Here is a 23,025-nt window from a genome sequence, read left to right as displayed (position 1 = left end):
GATGAAAGAAAGTGAAATGTCCACTTCAAAAGAACACTGTGTTTATGAAAGTGAAGGTAATCAGAAGTGGCTTTGAAGATTTGCCCTCCAAAACGATGAGAGCAGGGAGCTGTTTGAAGAGCCATTTCCGACGCCCCCTCTGACAGTGTCGCCCTAGGGCAACAATGGGGGTGGGAGGACTGGGGCGATCATCAAATTAGACTCTAGTTAGACCAATGACATATGCGAAGTTTGACAAGGAAGGCTGTGTATTTGCACTTGGAATTTGGCAAGGTGTGTTAATGTCCACCCCAATGACATTTCAAAACTCTACTTCTGCAAAAAGAAAGCAATCTGCATCTAATCTGCTTTTTTTCATTTCACAAATTTTAGAATCAGAACTTTTCATGATCCAGGGCAACAGGCCTTTACGGACGGAGCAGCTTGCCTAGCAAACAAAACATGTATCAGACTCGAGATCCGCCCCTTTATTACAATCCTGGTTGAACCGCAGAGCATTTCCAAATGTCAAACCTGTCACACTGATGTATGTCATGCCAATGCGTTAATTCCTCGAGGTATCCACTGCCTTCCTTGTACTCGTCGGTTAAGTCTTGCTTTAAGCTCACCGTGAGGATGGAGGATGGTCCGCAGTGGCACTGTCCGGTAGGAATATAAAGCATATCATAAATGTAAGACATGTAAACTTTGTAGTAGTCCTATCAGACACAAAAACAGGAGAAATGCCTATTTTAACCCCCAAATTACCATTCTAACATGCAATCAATACTTTAAAAATGGAAGATTTTTTTGTTCACACTTGTTTGTGCTTTGATAGGATACCCGGTGTGTATTCTATGGCACATCTCAACTTGGACTAGCCCAGTTCAAGTGCTCGATGGTCACATACCACTAGGGTCTCCTGTATGGGATAGGGAAGATTTTGAGTCTTGCTATCCAAAGTGGTCCACAAATTAGAAGCACTAGTATCTTCCGGAAACTTGTTAGAAATGTTGACTCTCGGGCCCTACTCCAGATCTACTAACTGGAATCTGCATCTTAACATGATCCCCAAGTAATCTGCATGCACGACAGAGCTTAAGCACTGGTCTCAGGCAAGTTACTGGTCTCAGGCAAGTTACTGGTCTCCGGTTCCTCTTCTGTCAGATAGAGGTGATAATCCTGACTTGGCAGGACTGTGTGAAGATTCTTGGTGGTTTACTTCATGGACTTAATAGTTGGGATTTTAATAAACGGTAGCTGTTATTTAAGAAGGCAATGTAAGAGTGGACTTTAGGACAGAATAGAGTATGAATTTTGGTTCTATCACTTATGAGCTCTGTGACCTTCATTAACTCCCTTAATGTGAGGCTGAGTTTTCTTTTCTTTCCTTTTTAAAAAAAGATTTATTTGAGAGAGAAAGGAAGAACACAAGTGGAGGGAGGAGCAGAGAGGGAGAGAGAATCCTCAAGCAGTCAGCCCACTGAGCATGGAGCATAGAGTCTTACACGGGGCTCGATCTCACAACTCTGAGATCATGACCAGAGCTGAAATCAAGAGTCGGACACTTAACTCACTGAGCCACCCAGGTGCTCCTTGAGGCTGACTTTTCTGAACTCTAAAGTGGGGCTAAAACCTATCTTTCATTGCTGTTGTGAGGACAGGGTGTGGCACAAAGGAGATATTCAACGATGGTAGCCATATACTGGTGCGCGCGTGCGCACGCCCACACACACACACACACACACACACACACACACACACACCCCTTCTTAGCTGGGCCACCTTATAGTAACAAATCATGCTCAGCTACTTTGTTAATTCACATGCCTTCTCTCCCAAACCACCAGAGTGTTATTTCCTGTGGCTCCAGTCTATATTTCACAAGCAGAACTTAAGGACAGCAAAAACGTTTATTTGAAAAAATTACTATGTATTGAAAATATACATTAGAAATTATTACATACTTCCATAGCATTCCCCTCCCCCACCAAAAAAGTAGAAATATCCGCTTGCTATGCTAATACCATAGGCAAAGTCAAACAAAAAGGAAAACACCAACAGCCCCCTTTCCTCATACATTAGAGTCAGGGGGAAAGAGGTCAACTCCTATCTACCAATCAGTAGGAATTTAACAAGTCCCAGTCTTCCACAGCAAGACACACGTATTTCTGCTTTGAAGACTGTGAAGAGTTGCTCTGGTCCTTCTCTGGCTCTTCAAAAGTTCTCTTCTTGCTCTTCTTGGACTCCTGGCTGGAGACAGCTTCCCGCTTTAACAATGGCGCATGGCAGTCTGGGGCTTTCTCTTTATAGAACTGGAGTTTCTCAGAAGAGTTCACAGGGGTGTCTGCCAAGGGACACTTCACAGGGGCTTCTGTTCGAGTCCGCTTGCCATCTGCAAGAGTGACAGAAGGGAGGGGCAATGAGTTGACCATGCTGGGGTGCGAAGGCCTGCCCGAGTCCAGAAAGATGATCCAAGGAAGATGACAAACATGGAGAGGCTTGGATTCATTTTATTGTCTTCTGAAGGCCCTATCGAGTGACCCTGGCCTGCGCACTAGTGTAGGCTGGAGGCACACCCTCACACAGGAGGACGACAGATCTGGATTCAAATCCCAGGTCTGCTGTCTCCTGGAGAAGTCACCTTGGGCAAGTAACTGCTCTGAGATTTACTCTTCTCATCTTTATAAGGTTATAAAACTAATTTCATCAGCGTGATGTGAAGATAAATGATATAACATATGAAGTGCTCAGCACACAATTAAAGCTCAGAAAAGCTTACCTATTATTATTCAAAATACGGATTTTGTCTTCTAAACAAGAGCCACATTTGGGGCACAACCCTAACAAATGATACCAATTTATTCTATAGTTTTTGGTAGGCCCTGAATTCCTATTTTGTTACCTTTACTTTTCCTTCATTTTGATTTTATTGCTTGATTCCTTTCAAAAAGTTTTGGTAAAATATACATAAATTTACCACTTGAATGATTTTTAAGTGTATAGCTCTGTGGCACTGTGTACATTCGCACTGTTGTGCAAACATCACCATCTTTCTCCAGAACTTTCACTTAGTGCAAAATGGAAACATTGTATTTGCTAAAGGGTAAGTCCCTTTCCTCTCCCCCCAGCCCCTGATACCCACCACTCTATTTTCTGTCTTTACAAACTTCACTATTTTAGGAACAACTTTTTTTTTTTTTTTTTTTTTTTAAGACTTTATTTATTTATTTGACAGACAGAGGTCACAAGTAGGCAGAGAGGCAGGCAGAGAGAGAGAGGGAAGCAGGCTCCCTGCTGAGCAGACAGCCCAATGTGGGGCTTGATCCCAGGACCCTGAGATCATGACCTGAGCTGAAGGCAGAGGTTTAACCCACTGAGCCACCCAGGCGCCCCAGGAACAACTTTTAATAAGAATCACAAAACATGTTTCTCTTTGGCTTATATTTCACTTAGCATAATTTCTTCAAATTTCATCCACGTTATAACACTATGTCAAAATTTCCTTCTCTTTTTTTTAAAGATTTGAGAAAGAGAGGGAGAGAGTGAGGAAGAGCGAGCATGAGTGGGGGAGGGGCAGTGGGAGAGGGAGAAGCAGGCTCCCTGCTGAGTAGGGACCCTGACATGGGGCTAGATCCCAGGATCCCAGGATCATGACCTCAGCCAAAGGCAGAAGCTCAACCAACAGAGCCACCCAGGTGCCCCCAAATTTCGTTCCTTCTTAAGGCTCAATATTCTACTATATGGAAACACCTCATGTTGTTTACCCATCCATATTTTTTTTTAATTTTTTAAGGATTTTATTTTTAACTAACCTCTACACCCAATACAGGATTCAAACTCACAACCCCGAGATCAAGAGTGGCAGGCTCCACTGACTGAGCCAGTGCCCCTATCCATCTTCTGATGGACACCTGGGATGCTTCCATCTTTTGGCTAGACTTAATTCCTTTTTTAATGTTCTGTACTCGATCTACTTTTGTGCCGCCACATAGATGGGATACACAGACATTTAACTATGTTCCTGGTGATGGTGCTCAAAGCCAAGTGGGAACTGACACCGTAGCATGGTGAGAGAATACAAGTCCTGATGATCTGTTTAAGTCCATACTATCATAATTACTTTGCCCACTGGGTGAAACGGGCTGACTGCTTTAAGGGTGCAAATAACCTAACAGCAAAAATTCCAAAGAAAAGGGCATTTCTCACAGAAGTGCTGAGCTGCTGTTCGAGGCTCCCCGGTTTCTCGTGGCTTCACAGCTTCTGAAGTCACACGTTCCCACTGCAGAACAATCTAAAACATATTTGGAAAGATTTGAATCTGAACAATATCTCAAGCTTTTAATCTCTAGCTTTCCTTGTTCCCCCAGCTCCCTTCCATAAACACAAACCCTTGTCGTAATCTCACTTCAGATGACAGGTGGTGGTAAGAGTAACTAAGTCAAGACCGGATTTTCTGTTTTAATGCAAGAGTTGATCAGAACAATCATGCTGGACATATGGATCTGCAGGATTCGGGAAAAATCTATCAAGCTGATTCCCTATCTATTTTCATCTCCACTGCAAGCCAGAAAGAAGTGTATAGCCTTAAATAATTTTCACACATTCCTAGACTCGCTTTCATGCCTTAAAATATATCAAATATAATTCAAACTCTTGTATGTGTGTAAAATGCCCACGTTTCCATGTTCTCATGACATTCCATGCTAGGTTTCCATTTTCCAAAACTGTTACAAATCTATTTTCACAGTAAACTATTACAAATTCTTTTGGAAATTTGGCTGAGTATAAACTATGCATAAATAAAGTGATTATTTCACATATACCACAAGTAACAATGACTTTTAACTTACTATTTCTCATCATAGTATGCAATAAAATGATCATAAAGAAAGCCAAAGAAAACACTTCAGGACAGAGACAGGACAATGTAATGTAAGAATGTAATGTAAGAATGTAAGAATACAGTTCCAGAATGTAAGAATACAGTTCCAAGCTTAGCGCCATTGTCTACTAGCCAGGGTATCCTTGGCAAGTGATTTAATATTTTAGGCTCAATATTTTCATCTGTAAAATAGTATTAACAATAGGACACAGCTACCTGGGGCTGCTGTGAGGACTAAATGATGAGGTTAGCAGTGGCTGGCACACAGAAAGCACCCAGTAAACACTAGGTGTCATACGTTCTACAATACTTCCCTGACTATGCGGAACAGGTCGGATCTTAGAGAACGCCAGCATAAACCAAACCTGGTGACTCAGCAGGCAATACGGAAAACAGTCCTTCCACGGACAGAAACAGGAATGTCGATAGGAAGAGCTGCTTGGGGAGAGGGAAGAGGAAAATAAGCTTGGTTCTGGACACACTGAGTCTGGGGTTCCCAGTAGAGATTTATGGACAGTATTTAGGAACAGGTTCGATGTGTCAGAGAGGGTAAAATCTTCCCACAGGGAAGGCTAAGGCTGTAAGAACAGTTAAGATCACCAGGAAAGTAAGAGAAGACAGAGGAGGAGAGGGGAATCAGCAGGAGCCAGAGGGAGAAGTGAGAGAGGAGTGAGGAGAAAAGCCAGGAGAGGGAAGCGTAAGGCGGGCGTGTTCATACCAGCAGTGCAGAAAAGCCCAGGAGAGATGGAGAATGAGATCACACGCCACCTGCAAGAAAACACCCGCCAAAGAGCAGTGGAGGCCAGACCTAGGTTACAAGGGATTAAGAACCGGGTGGGCGGTGAGGAAGTGAGCAAGATCCTAGAAACCACTTCACAGCTGCACTGGGGGATGAAGAACACGTTAGAAAAAGGGTAAGTCACATTTATACACAGAAAGCAAGTAGCCAACAGTGTGAGACTGAAGACTGACGGGCAGGGTAGTAGAGGGAGACCCCAGAGACTGGAACCCACAAACATGCAAGGGCTCACCCCTGGAAGCCGGTGGCATACCTGCCCTTCGGACAGGAGGGAGGTAGGGTATGGTTGAAGAAATGGAGACATTCTGAGACAGAGACAGGGAAGTAAGGGGACTGCTATTAGTTGGCCCTAATTTCCTGTCACCTGCAGAGAGCAGGGCAGGAGGAGACTGGAGTCAGCCTGAAACATTTCAACAAGGGATCAGCAAGAAATGGGGAAAACGCTGCGGCCACCCTCCAGGTGCCCGAGCAGGGTGTATGATCACACGCTGCGTGTGGGAAGGAGCCTCATCATCTTACAGGCCACCTTGGACTGAGGCTTAAGCAGATACTGCGTGTTCTACACACGGAAGGTTTGTGGCAACCCTGTGTGAAGCGAGTCTATTGGTATCATTTTCTCAATAGCAGCTGTTCATTGCATGTCTCTGTGTCCGATTTTGGTAATGCTCATACCACTTCAGATTTTTTCATTATTATTATATATGTTATAGTCATTAGTGATAACTAACTGAAAGCTCAGGGGATGGCTAACATTTTTTAGCAATAAAATATTTTTAATTAATGTGAGTACCTTATTTTTTTAGACATGATATTATACACTTAACAGACTAAAGGATACACAAATACTTTATGTGCACTGGGAAACCAAAAAACTCACTTGACTTGCTTTATTGCAATATTTGTATTTCTTAAAAAGATTTATTTATTTGAGAGAAAGAGAGAGAGGGTATGGTGGGGAGGGGCAGAGGGAGAAGGAGAGAATTTCAAGCACTGATTCCCTCCCAAGCCCCACCCCAATGTAGGGCTCAATTACAAGACCCTGAGATCATAACCCGAGCCCAAATCAAGAGCCGGTCACTTAACTGACTGAGCCACCCATGCACCCAGCAATGTTTGCTTTAATACAATATTCGCTTCATCAAGGTGGTCTGGAACCAGACCTACAGTATCTCCACGGTACACCTGTACGTTTAGGCCGGGTTAAATACCAGCTAGGTATTTTACTTCATCCTTACTAAGCTCCATAAGAGAGGTCCTGTTTTCTGCATTTTCTAGATGAAGAAACAGTAACTCCAAGTTACGTTAAGTGATACAGCTATTGGGTTGCTTAGTCAGGATCCCAAACCCATTTCTCCTAAACTCCATAGCCTATACTCATTCTACCATGCCCCTGCTATCAAACTTCATCAAGATTTCGTATGTCCACCCCGTACCTGCCTGAACTCCACTGCATACACGCAGGATTCATCTGATGCTACAAACTGTCATAATGATTTCAGTATTCATAGTGTGGACAAACATCATAGTGCTCCTGAAATCCTGACTCTCCCCTTCTTGATTACTTATATGGAGGTGATGCTACAATTAGGCACTTGGATAGGTTCACCATCACACATTAGAGCAGGACCAAGGAGGAACCCAAAACAAAACAGTTTGCTGGGTCTTCTAGAAACATTAAAGTGTCTGTAGAAGAAAGGCACCAGCCCCAGGCAAGCCGCCATCTATTGGTGCCCTAAGACTTGGTTACCTTCTGACTTCCTCCTTAGGTCTCTACTTTACTAAGTTGAGGAACACCACCAAGAAGACAAGGGAGAATCAAAGGAAAGTCAGCCAAGAAGTTGAAAATGGGAGGGTTCGCTCAGTGAGAGGACACACACACACACACACAAAGACATGTCCTCACTAAAGCTCTAAGAAATTTGCCCAAACTAAGGAGGAAAGTCAGATTTGAACTGTTCTCAGTGTGCCTTATTCTCTTTCCAGCATCTACACGCTGCTAAGACAATTTGTCCTTCTGCAGCTGGACATCCTGTTTTTTTGCAAAGCAAGCCAGAATTTGCTTATTTTCTGAGTTGTTTATAAGATGGCATTTTCTCCTAGGGTGAATAAGGATGAGGCCCGACCTAGAGATCAGAGCATGAGGTCTAAAGACCGGCATCTGACACCCTGCCTTCCATAGCTGGGTCAGGTAGGGGCCATCAGTGCCTATGATTTGATGTGAAGATGATAATTCAGCCAGACTACGCAGAAGATTAATGTTTGTTCAAAGTGTTGACTAAGGCAGCTGGTGACTTAAAACGAGAAGTCATATGCCTGTGAGAGAGAAAAACTGCAGTACCTGGTCAGCCCAGCCCTCTGTCTTACAGTTACTGTGATCAAATTCCTTCAAAGGCACTTTGGAGTGGACAAGGCCTATGTGGGTCTGGAGCTTGTGTTTGACAGCTTTGATGTCCTACGAGGGAAAGAACAAGAAGGCACACACATCTGGTCAATTCTTGCTTGCTTTCAGTAGGAAATAAACACCATCACAAATACCAGTCCTTTCTAAGCACCAATTAGCAGGAGCCAAAAATATCTAATTGTGAGTCTGGAGAAATAAGAGAAGGGAACAAATGTCTTACCTTGAGCCCTGTCCCAGAAATATCTAAGCAGTTTAGTTTTCTAAAAGAGAAGAGGTATCCAATTCCCGCATCTGTGATCTCAGGGTTACCTAGATGTCAAAAACATAGGCGGTGTAACAGTATTCAGCAGAGCTCAGAAAAAAGGCCAAACAATGATAAAATATAAAGTATTGAGTGAGCAAACTTTTCAGAGTTAAATACTATTAGGATCTTATCTTCATCCTGTCTGTAATATGGAACAGCCACGCTAGATGACCCTTAAGATCCTTTATATAAAGCTCTTTCTAGGAGGGGGGGGGGGATTAGCAGAAAAATCAACCAGGAAGTTATTCCGAAGGGTTTAATTTGGAGCCTTATGAAAACAGCATACATAAACATGTATTAAAATGGTTTATCGGACTTTGCTCATGGCTATTTCACCTCCAAAGTAAAAATAGTTTTAAAAGGTTTTCAAAGGCATTTAGACATAGAGACTATTACTACTCTTACTAACCTACACTATTTCAGAAATTTTTCTTACACATTACCTTCTCAAATCAGAGTCCTATAGTTAGCACTGAGTCCTCAAAGCCATGAAGACAATGCCTGGCACATTCCAGATGCTCAAAAAATGTTTGCTGAATACATACACTTTCCTGGGAGGGAGGCTGGACATTCACTACTATCTTCATTTTACAGAAGTTGAGGCTCGGAGAGGTTAAATAACTTGCTCAAAGGTACAGAGTTGTTAAAAAAAAGTAGCAGAGCAAGGAGTGTTCTCTGACCTTAAACCGCTGTTCCTTTCCTTCTTCCGACACCACACCATCCTGCCGTATACTGAATGGATGCTCAATTAAATTGTAAATGATCTCTATTGACTTTCCACCACTGAAGTCCACATCTGGTTAATCCTGAGTATGTTATCACAACTGTGAATTTATCCAGATTTTCATCAAGCAAGTCTTGATTAAAAGACCCAGCTGACAGACTCTATAAATCAGCAACTCAGGGAGTAAAGGTGAGCCAAATGTCCTTTATATGCGCCATGACTAGGATAAAAGGCTGCCCTGTCTGCACACCGGGAGTGGCCCGAATGCATGTGGCAAGGCTCGGCCACACACCGGGAAAGGTGCGTGGTCAGGAGTCAAGAGCATCTGGCTTTACTCCTGCTCTGCCACTAGCTGGCTGTGGCACCTAGGAAAGTCACCACCCTCCATCTTACCACCCCTAAAATGACAGGGAAGAACTAGGTGATTTCTAAGGCATTCTTCCAACATGAAGAACTATAATGTCTAATGAAACTTACAAGATAAGTCTAACAATGTTAGATTTTCAAGGCCTCTTTTCATCACTCGAACTGGTGCTGTCATTTTCCGCACGCCGGCATCAGATAAACAATTGTCCTTCAGGTGGAGCTGAGTTACACTTTGGAAACAAAGACCGTAAGTAAATCACTTAGAGTTTGAGAAAGCCTATGTGCAAGAACAGGCTTTTGTAAACTTCACCTAAAAATAAAAGGAACTTCTACGTCCTGTTTTATTCACACCCAACGCATATAGCAGAGTTAGAAACCCTTTGGCGCTGTTTACTAACTGGTTAACTTAGGGATCAAAGTGTCATGTAGTACTAATCTCAGATGGCAGAGGGCACTAAGGGTATATGGTCAAATGAGGTAAACAGGGACTTCATTAAGGGGATAAATATACCTTGTTTTATACAAAAGCTGCATTCACGACAAATCCTATGTGAAAACCAGAAAATTCTAAATATGTCAGGAAAGTCTACTGAATAACTCCTATGAGAATTCTTTTTGCAAAGCAAACAATCCTTTAATTTTGACTAGCTTTATAAATCCAGATTTTCAGATTGGTTTTTTGGTACACCCATAGCCCAATCCATCCAGCTAACCTGAAATTAGTGTATTAATTTCCTCCACTGTCCCACACACAAGACATCTGAAACTTTACTAAACCTCACACAGAAATACCTTTGTATGGGGCAGTGTGTAGGTGTTGCAGTCTGAGCCAGGCCCCAGGAAGCTGGTTAGACTCAAGTTTGTCATGCTGTTATGCTTCCGGCTGTTTATGAAACCACAGAAGAATCTGTCTGGCCTCCTGTCTGCTGGCCAGACTGAGCAACTGGAGATCAGCTGGACTATTTGTGAATGGTACTGGGTGATTTCTTTAAACTATGGCTCTTGAAAAGAATTAGGTACTCTTTAATAGTTTACTTTTGAAATAATCTATAGTTCATTGAAAAGAATGCTTATAGACAACTGTATAATATCTCTTGTTAGAATAAACTAGGACTGGACAGACCAAGGGCAGAATCATTTTCACTCCATGTAGTTTCGTTTATTACATGCTGAAATAAAGATTATTTAGAAAATGAACCAACTGACTTACCTTCCTAAGAACTGTTCAATCTATATTGCTTGTGCCCAGTAGAGGAGATGAAAATGTTTTAGGAAAGAAAATAAGTAGCAAATAAACACAGGATTGGAAAGTAATCAGCATTCTTCAAGATGATCCCACGGATCATCCTTTAAAAAAAACAAAACAATTCATCTACAAGGGGTGGCAGGTCAATACCTAGACAGTGCCTCATTGGTGAGATGTTCTAGAAGCTCATGCTCATCTCCAAGCTTGCAACAGGAAAGATCCAGGCAGGTCAGCTCCCGGAAAGACTTAATTTCCTCAAGCTTTTCTGAAATCACCAGGTATCTGTGGGGCATGGAGAGCAATCAATAGCTTTTCTTTTCCTTCTTTTAAAACATTACCATTTGTGGCTCTGTGATACAGTCAACATTCCATCAGGACAAGGAACTATGAAATAAGCAGACTTCACCCATTTCTATGTGGGCACAGGCTGAATTTTTTCATCAGTGAATACCTTGAGTCTTTTTACATGATGGTGGAGGAAAAACTTTTAAATAAAAATACACACGCAAAGGCAGGACACAAGAGAAAATATATCTGCTTTGTCAGGAGACAGACCTTGGTGTTGGGACCTAATGGGAAAATTTCCAAACTTTGGGATTCTCAAAAACGTAATCATTCATTCTTTCGAAGTTCCTTTTTTTAAAGATTTTATTTGAGTGAGCGGAAGAAAGAAAGAGACAGCACGTGTGTACAGGGGGAGGGGGCAGGAGGAGAGGGAGAAGCAGAGCCCCTGCTGAGTGGGGGGCCTGATGTGAGGCTCCATCCCAGGAATCTGGGATCAGGACCTGAACCAAAAGCAGATGCTTGACTGATTGAGCCACCCAGGCACCCCTTGAAGTTGCCTTTTATCTTAGGCTCAGTATCTACTGGTTTGAAAACTGGAATAGGGCCTGAACTCTGGGTTCTAATCTCTGCACATCCCCAAGAATATACCAAGTGATACTTGGCAGATCGTGTTTTATCGTTTCTATTCAAACACACGTTTCAGTAGCTGACCTCTCCACTGCGCCTGTTAACTCTTCTCTGAAGGTAAGTGCAGTATGACAGACTACAAGGACTCCATCTCATCTAGATGGTTAAGACAAACATGTGAGCACAAACAATTTAATTACACTGGAGCACCTTGGCAAACTGTTATCAGGAAGCATCAGGGAGGCCTCTGGAGAGGAAAAGGACATCAAAAGGGCATTCCGCAGCCCAGGCTGCGGCCTCCGCCCTGCTTTCTAGTTGTTCATCTATTTCAGATGATGTCAGTGAGAAAAAAATGAAAAGGGATTAGGTGTGACAGGAAATAGGAGAGGATCCGAAGAGAAAGGAAAACTGACTTGGGTAAGAGTGTGCCGTTCTCATCGACCTTCCTCATAGGTGTCTAGAAGTTTCCAGAGCAAAATGGTATGCTAGGATCTGTGGAGTTAACACTTAAAAGTGTTCACTTCTCTCTTCTGTTAGTAGGATCATAATTACCAAAAACGAGATGGAATAATGTGAGAGCAAGAGGGAAGTGAGACCTCTTTTCTTCCTATCTCCAATCAAAATAAGATGTACTGAAGCTGATCGTTGCCTGACTGCTAGGTACAGATGGCATGGGGCACTGATATCCTCTCTAAGCTGCCTGGTGACAGAGCTCAGCTGGGTACACAATTGAGCCTTATTTACTCAGACGTATTTTAATTGCACTGTAAATAAAGCTGCTGTTTTCCATCTTCCAATCACAGAGTTGAAGTGGGTTAATGGGGATTTGGGGGATTACTGGCAATCAGAGGAAGGAAAACATACCACCTTTGATGAATTAACCAAAAGATTTTTAGTAATTCTGAAACAAGGGTTATCTGCAAAGGACATAACAATGTATAATGTGATTAACAACCTACAAAAATCAAGGCTGAGAAACCAACATGCAAAGCCACAGACACTACTAGATGCTTATCTAGGACATGATCAAAGCTCTCAGGTCTTGCTCAATGCTGTTCTTCCAATTTATCCCTTAACCAGTTCAGAATAGTGTAATAAAGAAGCAACAGAAAGAACACAGACATATTTTAGTGTCAGATACACCTAAGTCTGGATTGTAACAACCCTAATTAATTGTGTGACTGTGAAAAGTTACTCAACCTCTCTGATCCTCAATTTCTCTAGCTGAAAATGGGGCAAATGATTACTTCTTTTAAGGATTACTAAGAAAACTATAAACAATATTCCAGAAGTACAGGCATCTTATAGAACCTCATTTCATGGTAGTTATTATAATCACTTCATTACATAGGGTGGTATTTTAAGGGAAACATACTTATCTCCCAGTACCACTGGTCGGATTAAAAATCACTGGGCTTTCAACACAGGAAGGAAATAGTTTTTATAGGGTCAGAACGCAGTTGCAAAGATATTACATTCTCCTTCTGACAAGCAGTTTTGTGACGTACCCTTACACAGTAAGTGCCCAAACCTCCCCAATTATCTTATTTTCAATAATTTTCTTACTCTCCTTCCCTTTGACCTGAACCCTTTCATGCTGGTAAAACCTTTGCTGGTACAGCATCAGCCTTGGATTATAAAAGCAAGCCCAAATCTCCTATCTCTTTCCTCTTTCCCTCTGGGGATTCAAAAGGAGAGGGAAGTTTGGGATCATAGTGGAAATTTTTTTTTTTTTTTAAAGATTTTATTTTTAAGTAATCTCTACACTCAGGGTGGGTCTCAAACTCAAGACTCCAAGATCAAGAGTCCCATGCTCTTCTGACTGAGCCAGCCAGGCGCCCCCACAATTGAAAATCTTAATCTTGTATCTGAACAAGACAACAAAGTTTAGAATTGTTGCAATAAAATATGAATCAAAAGATCAAAATCACATTAAAAATGTTTCTTCTATCTTTCCGGTTATAAAATACAAGTTCCTTATAGAAAAAATTAAGAACATGTGAAAAGTTATAAAGGAAATTAAACAGCAATCCCACTATCTAGATTGCATTTTGAAAGATTTCTTTTTTCTTTCTATATATACAACACATATAAAAATACCTGATTTTTTAAAAATTGGATCATATAGTACATGCAATTTAATCCTTTTAAATGTGTCATATATGAACATTTCACACCATTTTAAATGATCTTTGAGTATTATCTCAACAGCTATATAATATTTCACCATATGAATGTACCATAATTGGCTTAAATTCAATTCTTACTGTTAAATATTCAGCTTTCAGGTTTTCACTATTACAGTGTTGTAATGAACACCCTTATATGAAAGTATTTGTTCCCATGTCTGTGTATTACATTAAAAATCAGGGTTCCCAATAAATGGAATTAATGGGTCAATCGAATGATATGGATATTTTTAAGGCTCCTGATACACGTAGTAGCTGAGCTGCTTTCCAGAAATGTCACTAATTTGCGTGCTTGTCAAACATGAATGAAAGTGCTATTCTCCTTCAATCTGACTACTGGAGTGGTACACAGGCATCACAAATGAATAGAAAGCATTTTTGCTATCAGGAGAAATACTTAAGCTAGAGTGGTACATGGGGGAAAACAGAATACAAGTTGTACACAGAGTATATTCCCCAATTATAAAGATATATATTTGAAAATGATTATCATGAACAGTAGGATTACGAATTTCTTAAAATTACAGCTGTATCTATTTCCCTATGTACTGCCTTTATAATTTTAAAACATCTATCGTAATTCTACTTTTCATGGTTCTATTTTTTCTACAATGAACATAAATAACTTGAAACAATACATGAAAGACTAAAATGTTATTTTAAATATATGTGTTATATATTTAAATATTGCTTAGCTTTTTCATTCAGGCGACGTAATTCTTTTTTCTACCAGCAGCAGCACAGAGATGGAGCTTTCAGAAGACGCTGGCTCAGCTCCCAAGTCCACGGCTCTGCTCCTGTCTGCATGTGTTTATCCCTTGTCTTTTTAAAGTATAATATTTGGACTAGGCTGAAACCATTATTTCTGAGCCAATTAAATAAATATTGCTTCTTTTTTGTTTTTTTTTTTAAAGATTTTTTGAAAGAGAGGAGTTGAGGGAGGGTCAGAGGGAGAGGGAGAAGCAGACTCACCACTGAGCGCGGAGCACCAGCGGCCAATACTAGGACCTTGAGACCAGGACCTGAGCCTAAGGCAGATGGTTAACTAACTGAGCCACGCAGGTACCCCTCTTTTTTGCTTTTTAAACCATATGAGTTTAGCTTATGCTTTCTGGTATGACTTTCTCCTCTTACATGCTATTTTTTTTAGCCTTGTTTTAATGGTCCTCTTGATGGTACTTCTTAATAGTAAGCTACCTTTCACACTTTCTAATCACAAAAAACGTTCACACAATGGCATACTTCAGTTATTTTTAAAATCTATGGGTATTGACAGCAAATGATCTTTAAAATATATCAAGAAAGCAAGGTGCGTTAACAGTGTAAGCAGTGTGCGTCCACTTGTGTAGCAAAGGGGAAAACTATAGATGAACGTGTATGTACAGGTTATCTCTGAAATGACGTAAAAGAAATCATGAACAGTAGCTGCCTCTGGAGAAATAGGAGATAAAATGGGAGAGAGGTTATGTTTCACTTTGTACCTTTTGGTGTTTAAATTATTTTCCATGGCAGTTTCTATTTTTTAAATTTTCCACATTTTTTAAAGGTTTTTTTTTTTTTTCTTTTTTAATTGGTTCCATGCCTAGAGTAGAGCCCAACATGGGGCCTGAACTCACAACCCTGAGATTAAGAACGGAGGTGAGGGGGCGCCTGGGTGGCTCAGTGGGTTAAGCCGCTGCCTTTGGCTCAGGTCATGATCTCAGGGTCCTGGATCGAGTCCCACATCGGGCTCTCTGCTCAGCAGGGAGCCTGCTTCCCTCTCTCTCTCTCTCTGTCTGCCTCTCTGTCTACTTGTGATCTCTCTCTGTCAAATCAATAAATAAAATCTTAAAAAAAAAAAAAAGAAAGAAAGGAGGTGAGATTAAAAGTCAGAGGCTTAACCTACTCAGTCACACAGGCACCCCTAAAGTTTCATTGTTGTTTTTTTTAATTAGTAGATGCTTTAAAAGTCATTTTATGGTAGAATAAAAACTTTATTTATTTTTTAAGTGGAGCCCAAAGTGGGGCTTGAACTTATGAGCCCAAGATCAAGACCTGAGCTGTGGACAAGAGTCTAGGATGCTCAACCAACTAAACCACCCAGGTGCCCTAGAAACTTTAAATACTTCAATAAAAGTACATAAGCAAAGGCAAGTCAGAAGAGAAAACATCTTCTCTGTCAGAAAATAGACCTTGGGGTTCAGACCTGTCAAAATGTGTCATGGGGAAGCCTCACTAAAATGGGAGTCGTGAGGTTTCTGCTGGTGGAGCATTCAGGCCCTTGACCCACGAGGAAGAGCCCAACTTGACCTTACACGGACTTAACCTTTCACGTGAATACTACTCTACTATTCCCAGCCAAAGGAAGAAATGCTTTCCTCATCCTGCCTAGCAATAGCATCATCAATGAAAAGCCTCCACCCTTCAAACTCCAAGTTTACTCCAAAGGATTTTTAGTTTGTAACAACCTTCCCAGCTTCCTTCTGTCCTCCTCAAAAAAGTATGTCTCTCCTTTGTTCCCCCAGATTTGCCTGTGGTTTTGCCATAGCTTGATTGTCCCAGATTGCAATTCTTTTATTCCTGAATAAACCCAGGTAAAATAACTGGCAGTTTCTATTTTTAAAATGAACAGACCTTATTTGAAAATTTCCAAACTTTAGGATACTTGAAATTTTAATAACTCTTTTAAAGTTACCTTTTATCTAATGCTCAATATCTAGAAGTTTGAAAATTGGAACAGGGCCCAGAACTCTAGTTACTAATCTTCTTATCCCTAGGAGCATACTAAGATACTTGGCAGATGATACCCTGTCGTTTCTATTTTCTCATACTAGAAAAGTTGGTAGAAGAGTATTTTTTTTTTCTAACTGAAAGGAGGAGTGGTGGCCATCAAGCAGTGGCAAAATGGTTTCAAAATAAACCTGTTTTCTGGTGGGGGGGGGTAGGTAGGGAGAAAGACTGATTTTTCTCAAAATAGCCTGCCACTTTGTATTTGGGAGTTTTAAATTGAAGTGCTATTTGATGGGGGAAGCCCCCACGCCCATGAAGCCCCAGAACTAGACAGAATTAACACACCCTATAAAATATTCACTATCCTAATCAGAATACCCACCTGTTTCGCAAACATAGGGAGCAAAGTACCAGACTTCCATAGGCCTCTGTGAATTTCTGTAAAGCCCTCAGCCCCGCACCTGGCTCTGTGAATTTCTGTCTGGCTTCTGCAGCAGAGAACAGCTTTTCAGCAATCTGCTCAGGAAAGCCAATAAGGGAATCAATGTGATCAACATTGTCGGAGATAAAGCCCAGGACGAGGCTGAAGAGAGATTTGGCAGAGTACCGAAGATTCCCCTCTCGGGTATATGTGAAGATGAAATGATCAGTCTTCTCTTTCTGTGCAGTATCATCTTCTCTGTTCATGCAAAGCTCCACAGAGAAGCCTTTGGGAAACAGTCTGAAAGGCCTTGGCTTCTGCAGGCTACTCCTGACACCATCCAAGGCCAGATTGACCATGTGCAGCTGACCATTTTCTCGTACATAGATGGGTCCTGGGTCCAGGTGGTTTTCTGAGTTGAGGTAGTAAGACATTGCCTTGGTTGCACCTGTAAGAGCAAGGCACAGAGGAAGCAAATCCAATTAATATGCCATTTGTACATGAAACTTCATTGTGCTGTGCCCAGGGCTTTACGAGCCTAGCAGGAAGGCCCTCTGGTTGGTTTGGGGAACTAAAGCTTCCCAGCTGCCTGTAAACTCTGACATCTACAGGCTGCTTCTACTCCCTCTACCTGAAATGCTGACTCCTACTTTCCCCCTTTTCTTTGTATCTGGTGCACTCCCACTCATCTTTCAAAAGGCAGCTCAAATCTCATTCCTAAAATTCACCCTGGGGAAGTTACAGAAGCACACAGAGTCATCTACAAGTCATGGCAGCACAGTTGATAATCACAAAACAACTGGAAACAACCTAAATGACCAACAACAGGGGTGTTATTAAGTAAGTTATGATACATCCACACCATGGAATGTTAGGCAGCTATTCAAATCATAAAATTTTTATTGTTTTGCAGGTTACAAACAGTACATATAGAATTTACTACTACTGTTTTTATTTTTTTATTTTTTATTTTTTTTTAATATTTTATTTATTTATTCGACACAGATATCACAAGTAGGCAGAGAGGCAGGCAGAGAGAGAATGGGGGAAGCAGGCTCCCTGGTGAGCAGAGAGCCCGATGTGGGGCTCGATCCCAGGAAGCTGGGATCATGACCTGAGCTGAAGGCAGAGGCTTAACCCACTGAGCCACCCAGGCGCCCCTACTACTACTGTTTTTAAAAACATAACTATGCACAGGAATGAAGACCAGAAACTAGTAACTTCCTTGCTACCCTGGTACCCTCCACATCTTTGTTGTCTCAGTGTTCTGCTACTGATTTATTCCTGGGCCTTCCTCTCATTTCACCAGCTTGAGTTCCTTGAGGAGAGGGACCATGTTTCATTCATCCAGACTCCCTAACAGCTCTGGCATATAATAGACCCTGAGTGGGTATCTGTGGAACTAAAGTTTACTCATTTGCTAAGCCTTGCATGGACCACCAGCTGCAGGGTTTTTTGGAACTACAAAGAAAGACCTCCATCACAAGAGCTAAAAAAAAAAAAGTATTCTACCCCTTGGAAACATCATATCTCTTAAGGCTCTATTTGGGACACTTTTGACATAAGACAAAACACCAAAAACATTGGGCATTTATGCAATCCTATGGGTGCCATTTTGTGCTCAAGCATTAATTGGAATAAATTTTTGTTTTCCTGAGAAACCGTGAGATCTCAAAAGTACAGGAGAAATTCCTACACTAAATAGAAATATTTGATTATCATTTCCACAACAATTTAAAGAGAGGTGAGAGCTAAAATTCTATATATGTCATATAACTGCCATTATCTTTAAAAGACTCTGACTTTTAGAGTGAAGTAACCCAGCTTCTGCATCAATGCAGGGCTGGGCTATAGCTCTGATGCCACGTAAAAGTGTCAGCAAACAATCAAGTCAGTGATCAAAAACGCTGAGTCTTTGGAGATCAAACAGTGATCCTGTTTGTGGGCATCGGTACGATCCCTGTTTCTCCTGAGGATAATTATGTGGGTAAAAGCACATCAGAAAGAAGGGCTCTACCTAGTCTGACAGCCTCACCCTTTCCTGCTCAGCTTCTCTCGCCCTAGGGCCATGCCATACCACCCAAGTAAGTTGGCTGCGCTCTCTTGTCCCACTGGTCTTTGCCCATTCTGCTCCCTTTGGTTGGAACATCCTTCTCAGTTTTCCTGACCTAGCTAATCCTTACTCATCATTAAAACCCAGCTCAACCATCATCTCTCTCCTGGGAAATCTTCACTAACCCCTGCACCAGTGCACGCCTTTCTGGTTTTCCCAGGGTACCCGTGTCTCTTCTCTATATAGCACTTAGCCCTGTGTCCTATGTTCACTTGCTAATGTTCCCAGAGCTGTGAGCTCTTGGAAGGTAAGGCACTTATTTGACTTGATTAATCTCTTTTCCCCAGGCCCAACACAGTGCCTAGTACTGAGTAAGCCCTCAACAGGTAGGTGCTGAACTGAATGAGAGGAAGGGTGAGACCTCAAAGGGACAGACACAGTGCTCAGAGCTGCTGGGCCTGCTGATACTGTTGCTAGGAGCCAGCTCCTCTTCCAGGCAACAGCTGCAGGCTCCTCCCCGACTCGCCAGACCCTTCTGCAGGTGGTAGAAGCATAGCAAATGATGGCAGGATACTGCTACTGGTACTACCAGGGGAAAAAAACCCTAAAACCCAGACAAAAAACTCCTGTCACGGTGCCAGCTCTCATAACCCATACTCTTGCCAGTATTCAGGGCCTGCTGCTGAGATGCCTCACGTATTTTAAGCTCTTCTTCCAGCAGAGGTAAGCATCTGGCCCCTGCAACTTCACATACTTTAATCTTGATGAGGAGATAAAGCAGATCCCCTCAGTCTTTATCCCTGGATTTGCACATTTGGAGTCCTACTCTACCTGTGGATCAGAAATTAGTCACCAGGCATGGCCCTAAAAAGCAATAACTTGATTGTAATAATGGAAAGGCAAATTCTATGGGGAGAACATATTCTAATGGATCGGCACATCATAAGCTCCCTGACAATGGAACAGGGTCTGCCCATCCACATTACTCCTAACCCTCACCCCAACAGTGTGTTCCACAAGCTTTGGAGTCAAACGGACAAGTGGATAAATGACCACTTCAGGTGTAAATCCGAAAAGTTTGATTCCATCCAGCAGAGGGCACAAGCAGCCAGGGACCAGAGCAAGGACGCTAACCCAGGCTGCCCCAAATCCTGGCAAGCTTCTCTTTGCAGGGATCACTTTCAAAAAAGGCCCAGTTCTTCCCTGCTCAGCAGGAAGTCTGCTTCTCCCGCTGACTTCTCTTCTCTCATGCTCTCTCTTTCATTGTCTCTCTCTGCCTCTCAAATAAATAAATAAAATATTAAAAAAAAAAAAAAAGGCCCAGTTCTGGTTTTTTTACTTCTAAATTACTCACAAAATGCTGAATGTCTTTCTAAATGATGAAAAGGAAAAAAAAATCCAGTATTTCCTGAAGAGTAAAATCCACAGTCTCTGTCCAGAAGCCCCAAGGCTCCTCTGGCTCTTCAATGAACGTACTTGAGGTACTTGAGATACCTGAGGTACTTGGTTCAGGGAATCCTGGTAACCCTTGATTTCTACTACTAAATTCCTGCATCTTGCATTCGCTCAATAAGAAGCTTCCTGAGAGTTTGTGAGATACTATAAAATGAGCTAAGAATTAAATGAATGTTTAAGTCTTGCAAGGTTAAGAACCATAAAAGCAAGAGAATTCCACATACAACTTCTATATTTGGCTTTGCTTACGCCTGGCTGTTGTACATGGTGGTCTATTATAAATAGGCCCTCAGGCGACAAGGCCTGTTCTACACCATGGCAAAAATCCCCTACAAACTGGAAAATCAAAATAATTAGTATCTGCAAGAATGTCCAGTTTAGATCTGCATTAACTATATTTTCAAGCACGTCATTTTGTCAAATGAATAAAATGTAACCTTACCACATTAAGAACTCAGTACTCTGTAGTCTCTGAACTAAAATAACTGATAACTAAACATGACAACTTTCTAGATCTTGAAGCCAGTTTACCAAGCAGGAAGCAGGACCCTGCCAATCAAGTAGACTGAAGGGGGGGATTCAGAGGCAGAGGCCACAGGACCAAATTGTGAGCTGAGTCTATGGCTCTCTAATGTGAAGGAAAAAAGAAAGCACCCAACTTTAGCAGGCAAAAGAACAATCCCCTAAAAATAAATCATAGTAACAACAGTGATGATGACAATGATACTAGGTGTGATAGCTAGCATTTCTTAAGTACCTACCAGTTGCCAAGCATTGTGCTAGGTACTCAAGTGATCTCACATAACCCTCAACAATCCTATTAGGTCAGGATTGCCATTTAACAGGTTAACAAGGCTCAGAGAAGTTAAGTAACTTAAGGAACAGAACTAGTAAGTGACAGAGCCAGAACTCAATCTCAAACCTGTATTACTCCAAAGCTCAGACTCTTTCCACTGCATGATGCTGTCTCTCAAGAATAAAAATATGACATCAGCCTTAAGGATTAAAAAAAGATGTTAAAAATTAATCTCACCCACCTGTTTGATCCCTCTGGTGTTCACTGGCTTAAGCTGGGGGTGGGGGGCAGGGAGGAGATAAAAAAACTAGTGGCCATCTGAGGAAAGAGCTGGTGGGAACAGAGCCAGGACAGAGCTACACTGAGGCCTCCCTTCCTCCCTCTGCCAGGGCAGAAATTACCCACATCCACACACCAGGAAAACATCTGTCAAGCCATGGCCTTCATCCCAAGGCTTCAGACACCCTTGGTTTATTTGAAAATGCAGTACTCTTGAGAAAATTCCTACACAAAAACTTGAACAGAAACAAGTTCCAAACCACCAATAACCAACTAATGATCTTGCCTTGGTTGTTCTGTGTCACCACCATTATTCAATTTTCCACCCCTCTCATTATTTTTTCCCTACAGAGTGCACTTTCCTACCTGCCTTCTCACCCAAACCCTTTCCTCCCCCTAAGCTCCAGAGGGCCACACCATACCCAGCTCCCTACTTCCCTCCAGGAGCACGCCAATCTCTCTTACATCCTGACACTCTTACAGTTCTTCTACCTGACAACTCTAGAATTTTTAACATAAAACCCAATCTCTACACCCCAAATCCTAACTCCCCTCCCTTCACCCAGTCCCAGCATCCCTGTCCCCACCTCTCACACCTCAGGCCCCTCCAATCCTACCCTACCAATGCCCTTCTGAAATGAGGTTCCTGGTCCCAAACACCCAATCCCACCTTCACCTGCCTCTCCTTCTTCCTTCCCTACACGGTTCCACCTCCAGGCATTCTTCCTCTGTCCTTCAAGTATTCTTCCCTTCCTCCCAGTCTCTGGGATTCCCTCTCCTAGGACTCCAATCTCCCCATCCCTTTTCTTGTCTTCTGCCTATAACCTTCAAAATCCCCTTCCTTCACGCCTCAAGAAGCCCAACCTCACAACCCACAGCCCCAACTTTTCTTCCCTACCCCCAAGACCCCACTCCTTCTATTCCGATCCTGGATCCTTTCCTTCTTACACTTCTCAAATCCCACTCTGTCTTCCCCTTCTCCAGTACTGCAATCTCCATCCCTCCCTCAATTCCCACGCATGCCCCTCCCCGAGCCCGCCCAAAGTAACCCTGCTCCCTTCTCCCACCTTGCCCCCAATTACCCTACGAGGCACCCCGACCCCACCCTTGAACCCATCTCCCACATCCCTAAATCCTCATCCTCACATCTCACCCGGACCACACCCCAACCCCGTCCTTCCCGGTCTTCCCCTCCCCCACTCCGCCCCTCCCTCACACCCCGCCCCCGCCCCCACTCGCAGCCCCAGGCTGCGTGAGCGGCCCAGCCCGCGGCCGCCACCTACCTGTGCCCCTGCCCGGGGCTGCGAGCGGCAGCTTCTCGGTGGCGGCTCCCTCCTCCCGCGGCGCGCCTGAAGGGGGAAGCGGCTCGACGCCGCGGGCACAAAGCTACGGAGGGTGGGACCGAGAGAGGTTGGGAGGAGGGAGGGGGCTGGGGGCGACCTGGAGCCTTGGGACCGCGGGGCTGGCGAGGGGCGGGGGGGGGGGCGGGGGAAAAGGCTGGGCTGGG

At 42.7% G+C, this 23,025-nt stretch overlaps 1 protein-coding gene across 2 annotated transcripts; it reads right to left on the bottom strand.

The window, feature by feature from the left end:
• Nucleotides 1–1,873: 1,873 nt before the first annotated feature.
• LRRC42 (leucine rich repeat containing 42) lies at nt 1,874–22,986 on the bottom strand. Of its 2 annotated transcripts, none has more exons than XM_032844117.1 (8): nt 22,802–22,986; nt 16,897–17,383; nt 10,855–10,986; nt 9,570–9,688; nt 8,285–8,373; nt 8,002–8,115; nt 4,189–4,273; nt 1,874–2,374 (listed from the first exon to the last, which is right to left on the bottom strand). In XM_032844117.1, exons 2-8 carry the CDS (start codon nt 17,367–17,369, stop codon nt 2,100–2,102), a joined length of 1,287 nt encoding a protein of 428 aa, XP_032700008.1. In that variant the 5' UTR covers nt 17,370–17,383; nt 22,802–22,986; the 3' UTR covers nt 1,874–2,099. The 2 variants fall into 2 exon arrangements, with proteins under 2 accessions (XP_032700008.1, XP_032700009.1); XM_032844118.1 differs by lacking the exon at nt 22,802–22,986 and adding an exon at nt 21,481–21,519.
• Nucleotides 22,987–23,025: the final 39 nt, after the last annotated feature.

The sequence above is a fragment of the Lontra canadensis genome, unplaced genomic scaffold (assembly GCF_010015895.1).
Source record: "Lontra canadensis isolate GAN:19392208 unplaced genomic scaffold, GSC_riverotter_1.0 scaffold148, whole genome shotgun sequence".
Taxonomy (NCBI): domain Eukaryota; kingdom Metazoa; phylum Chordata; class Mammalia; order Carnivora; family Mustelidae; genus Lontra; species Lontra canadensis.
The sequence above is the reverse complement of the archived record's forward strand: the minus strand, read 5'-3'. Positions and strand labels throughout refer to the sequence as shown.

Coding starts and splice junctions, on each gene's coding strand:
- LRRC42 (XM_032844117.1), bottom strand. CDS start 17,369: ATGTCTTACTACCTCAACTCAGAAAACCACCTGGACCCAGGACCCATC. Junction 10,987..16,896: donor TCCCTATGTTTGCGAAACAG/GTGGGTATTCTG, acceptor CATGCCCCACAG/ATACCTGGTGATTTCAGAAA. Junction 8,116..8,284: donor TTTCTGGGACAGGGCTCAAG/GTAAGACATTTG, acceptor TTTCCCTCGTAG/GACATCAAAGCTGTCAAACA.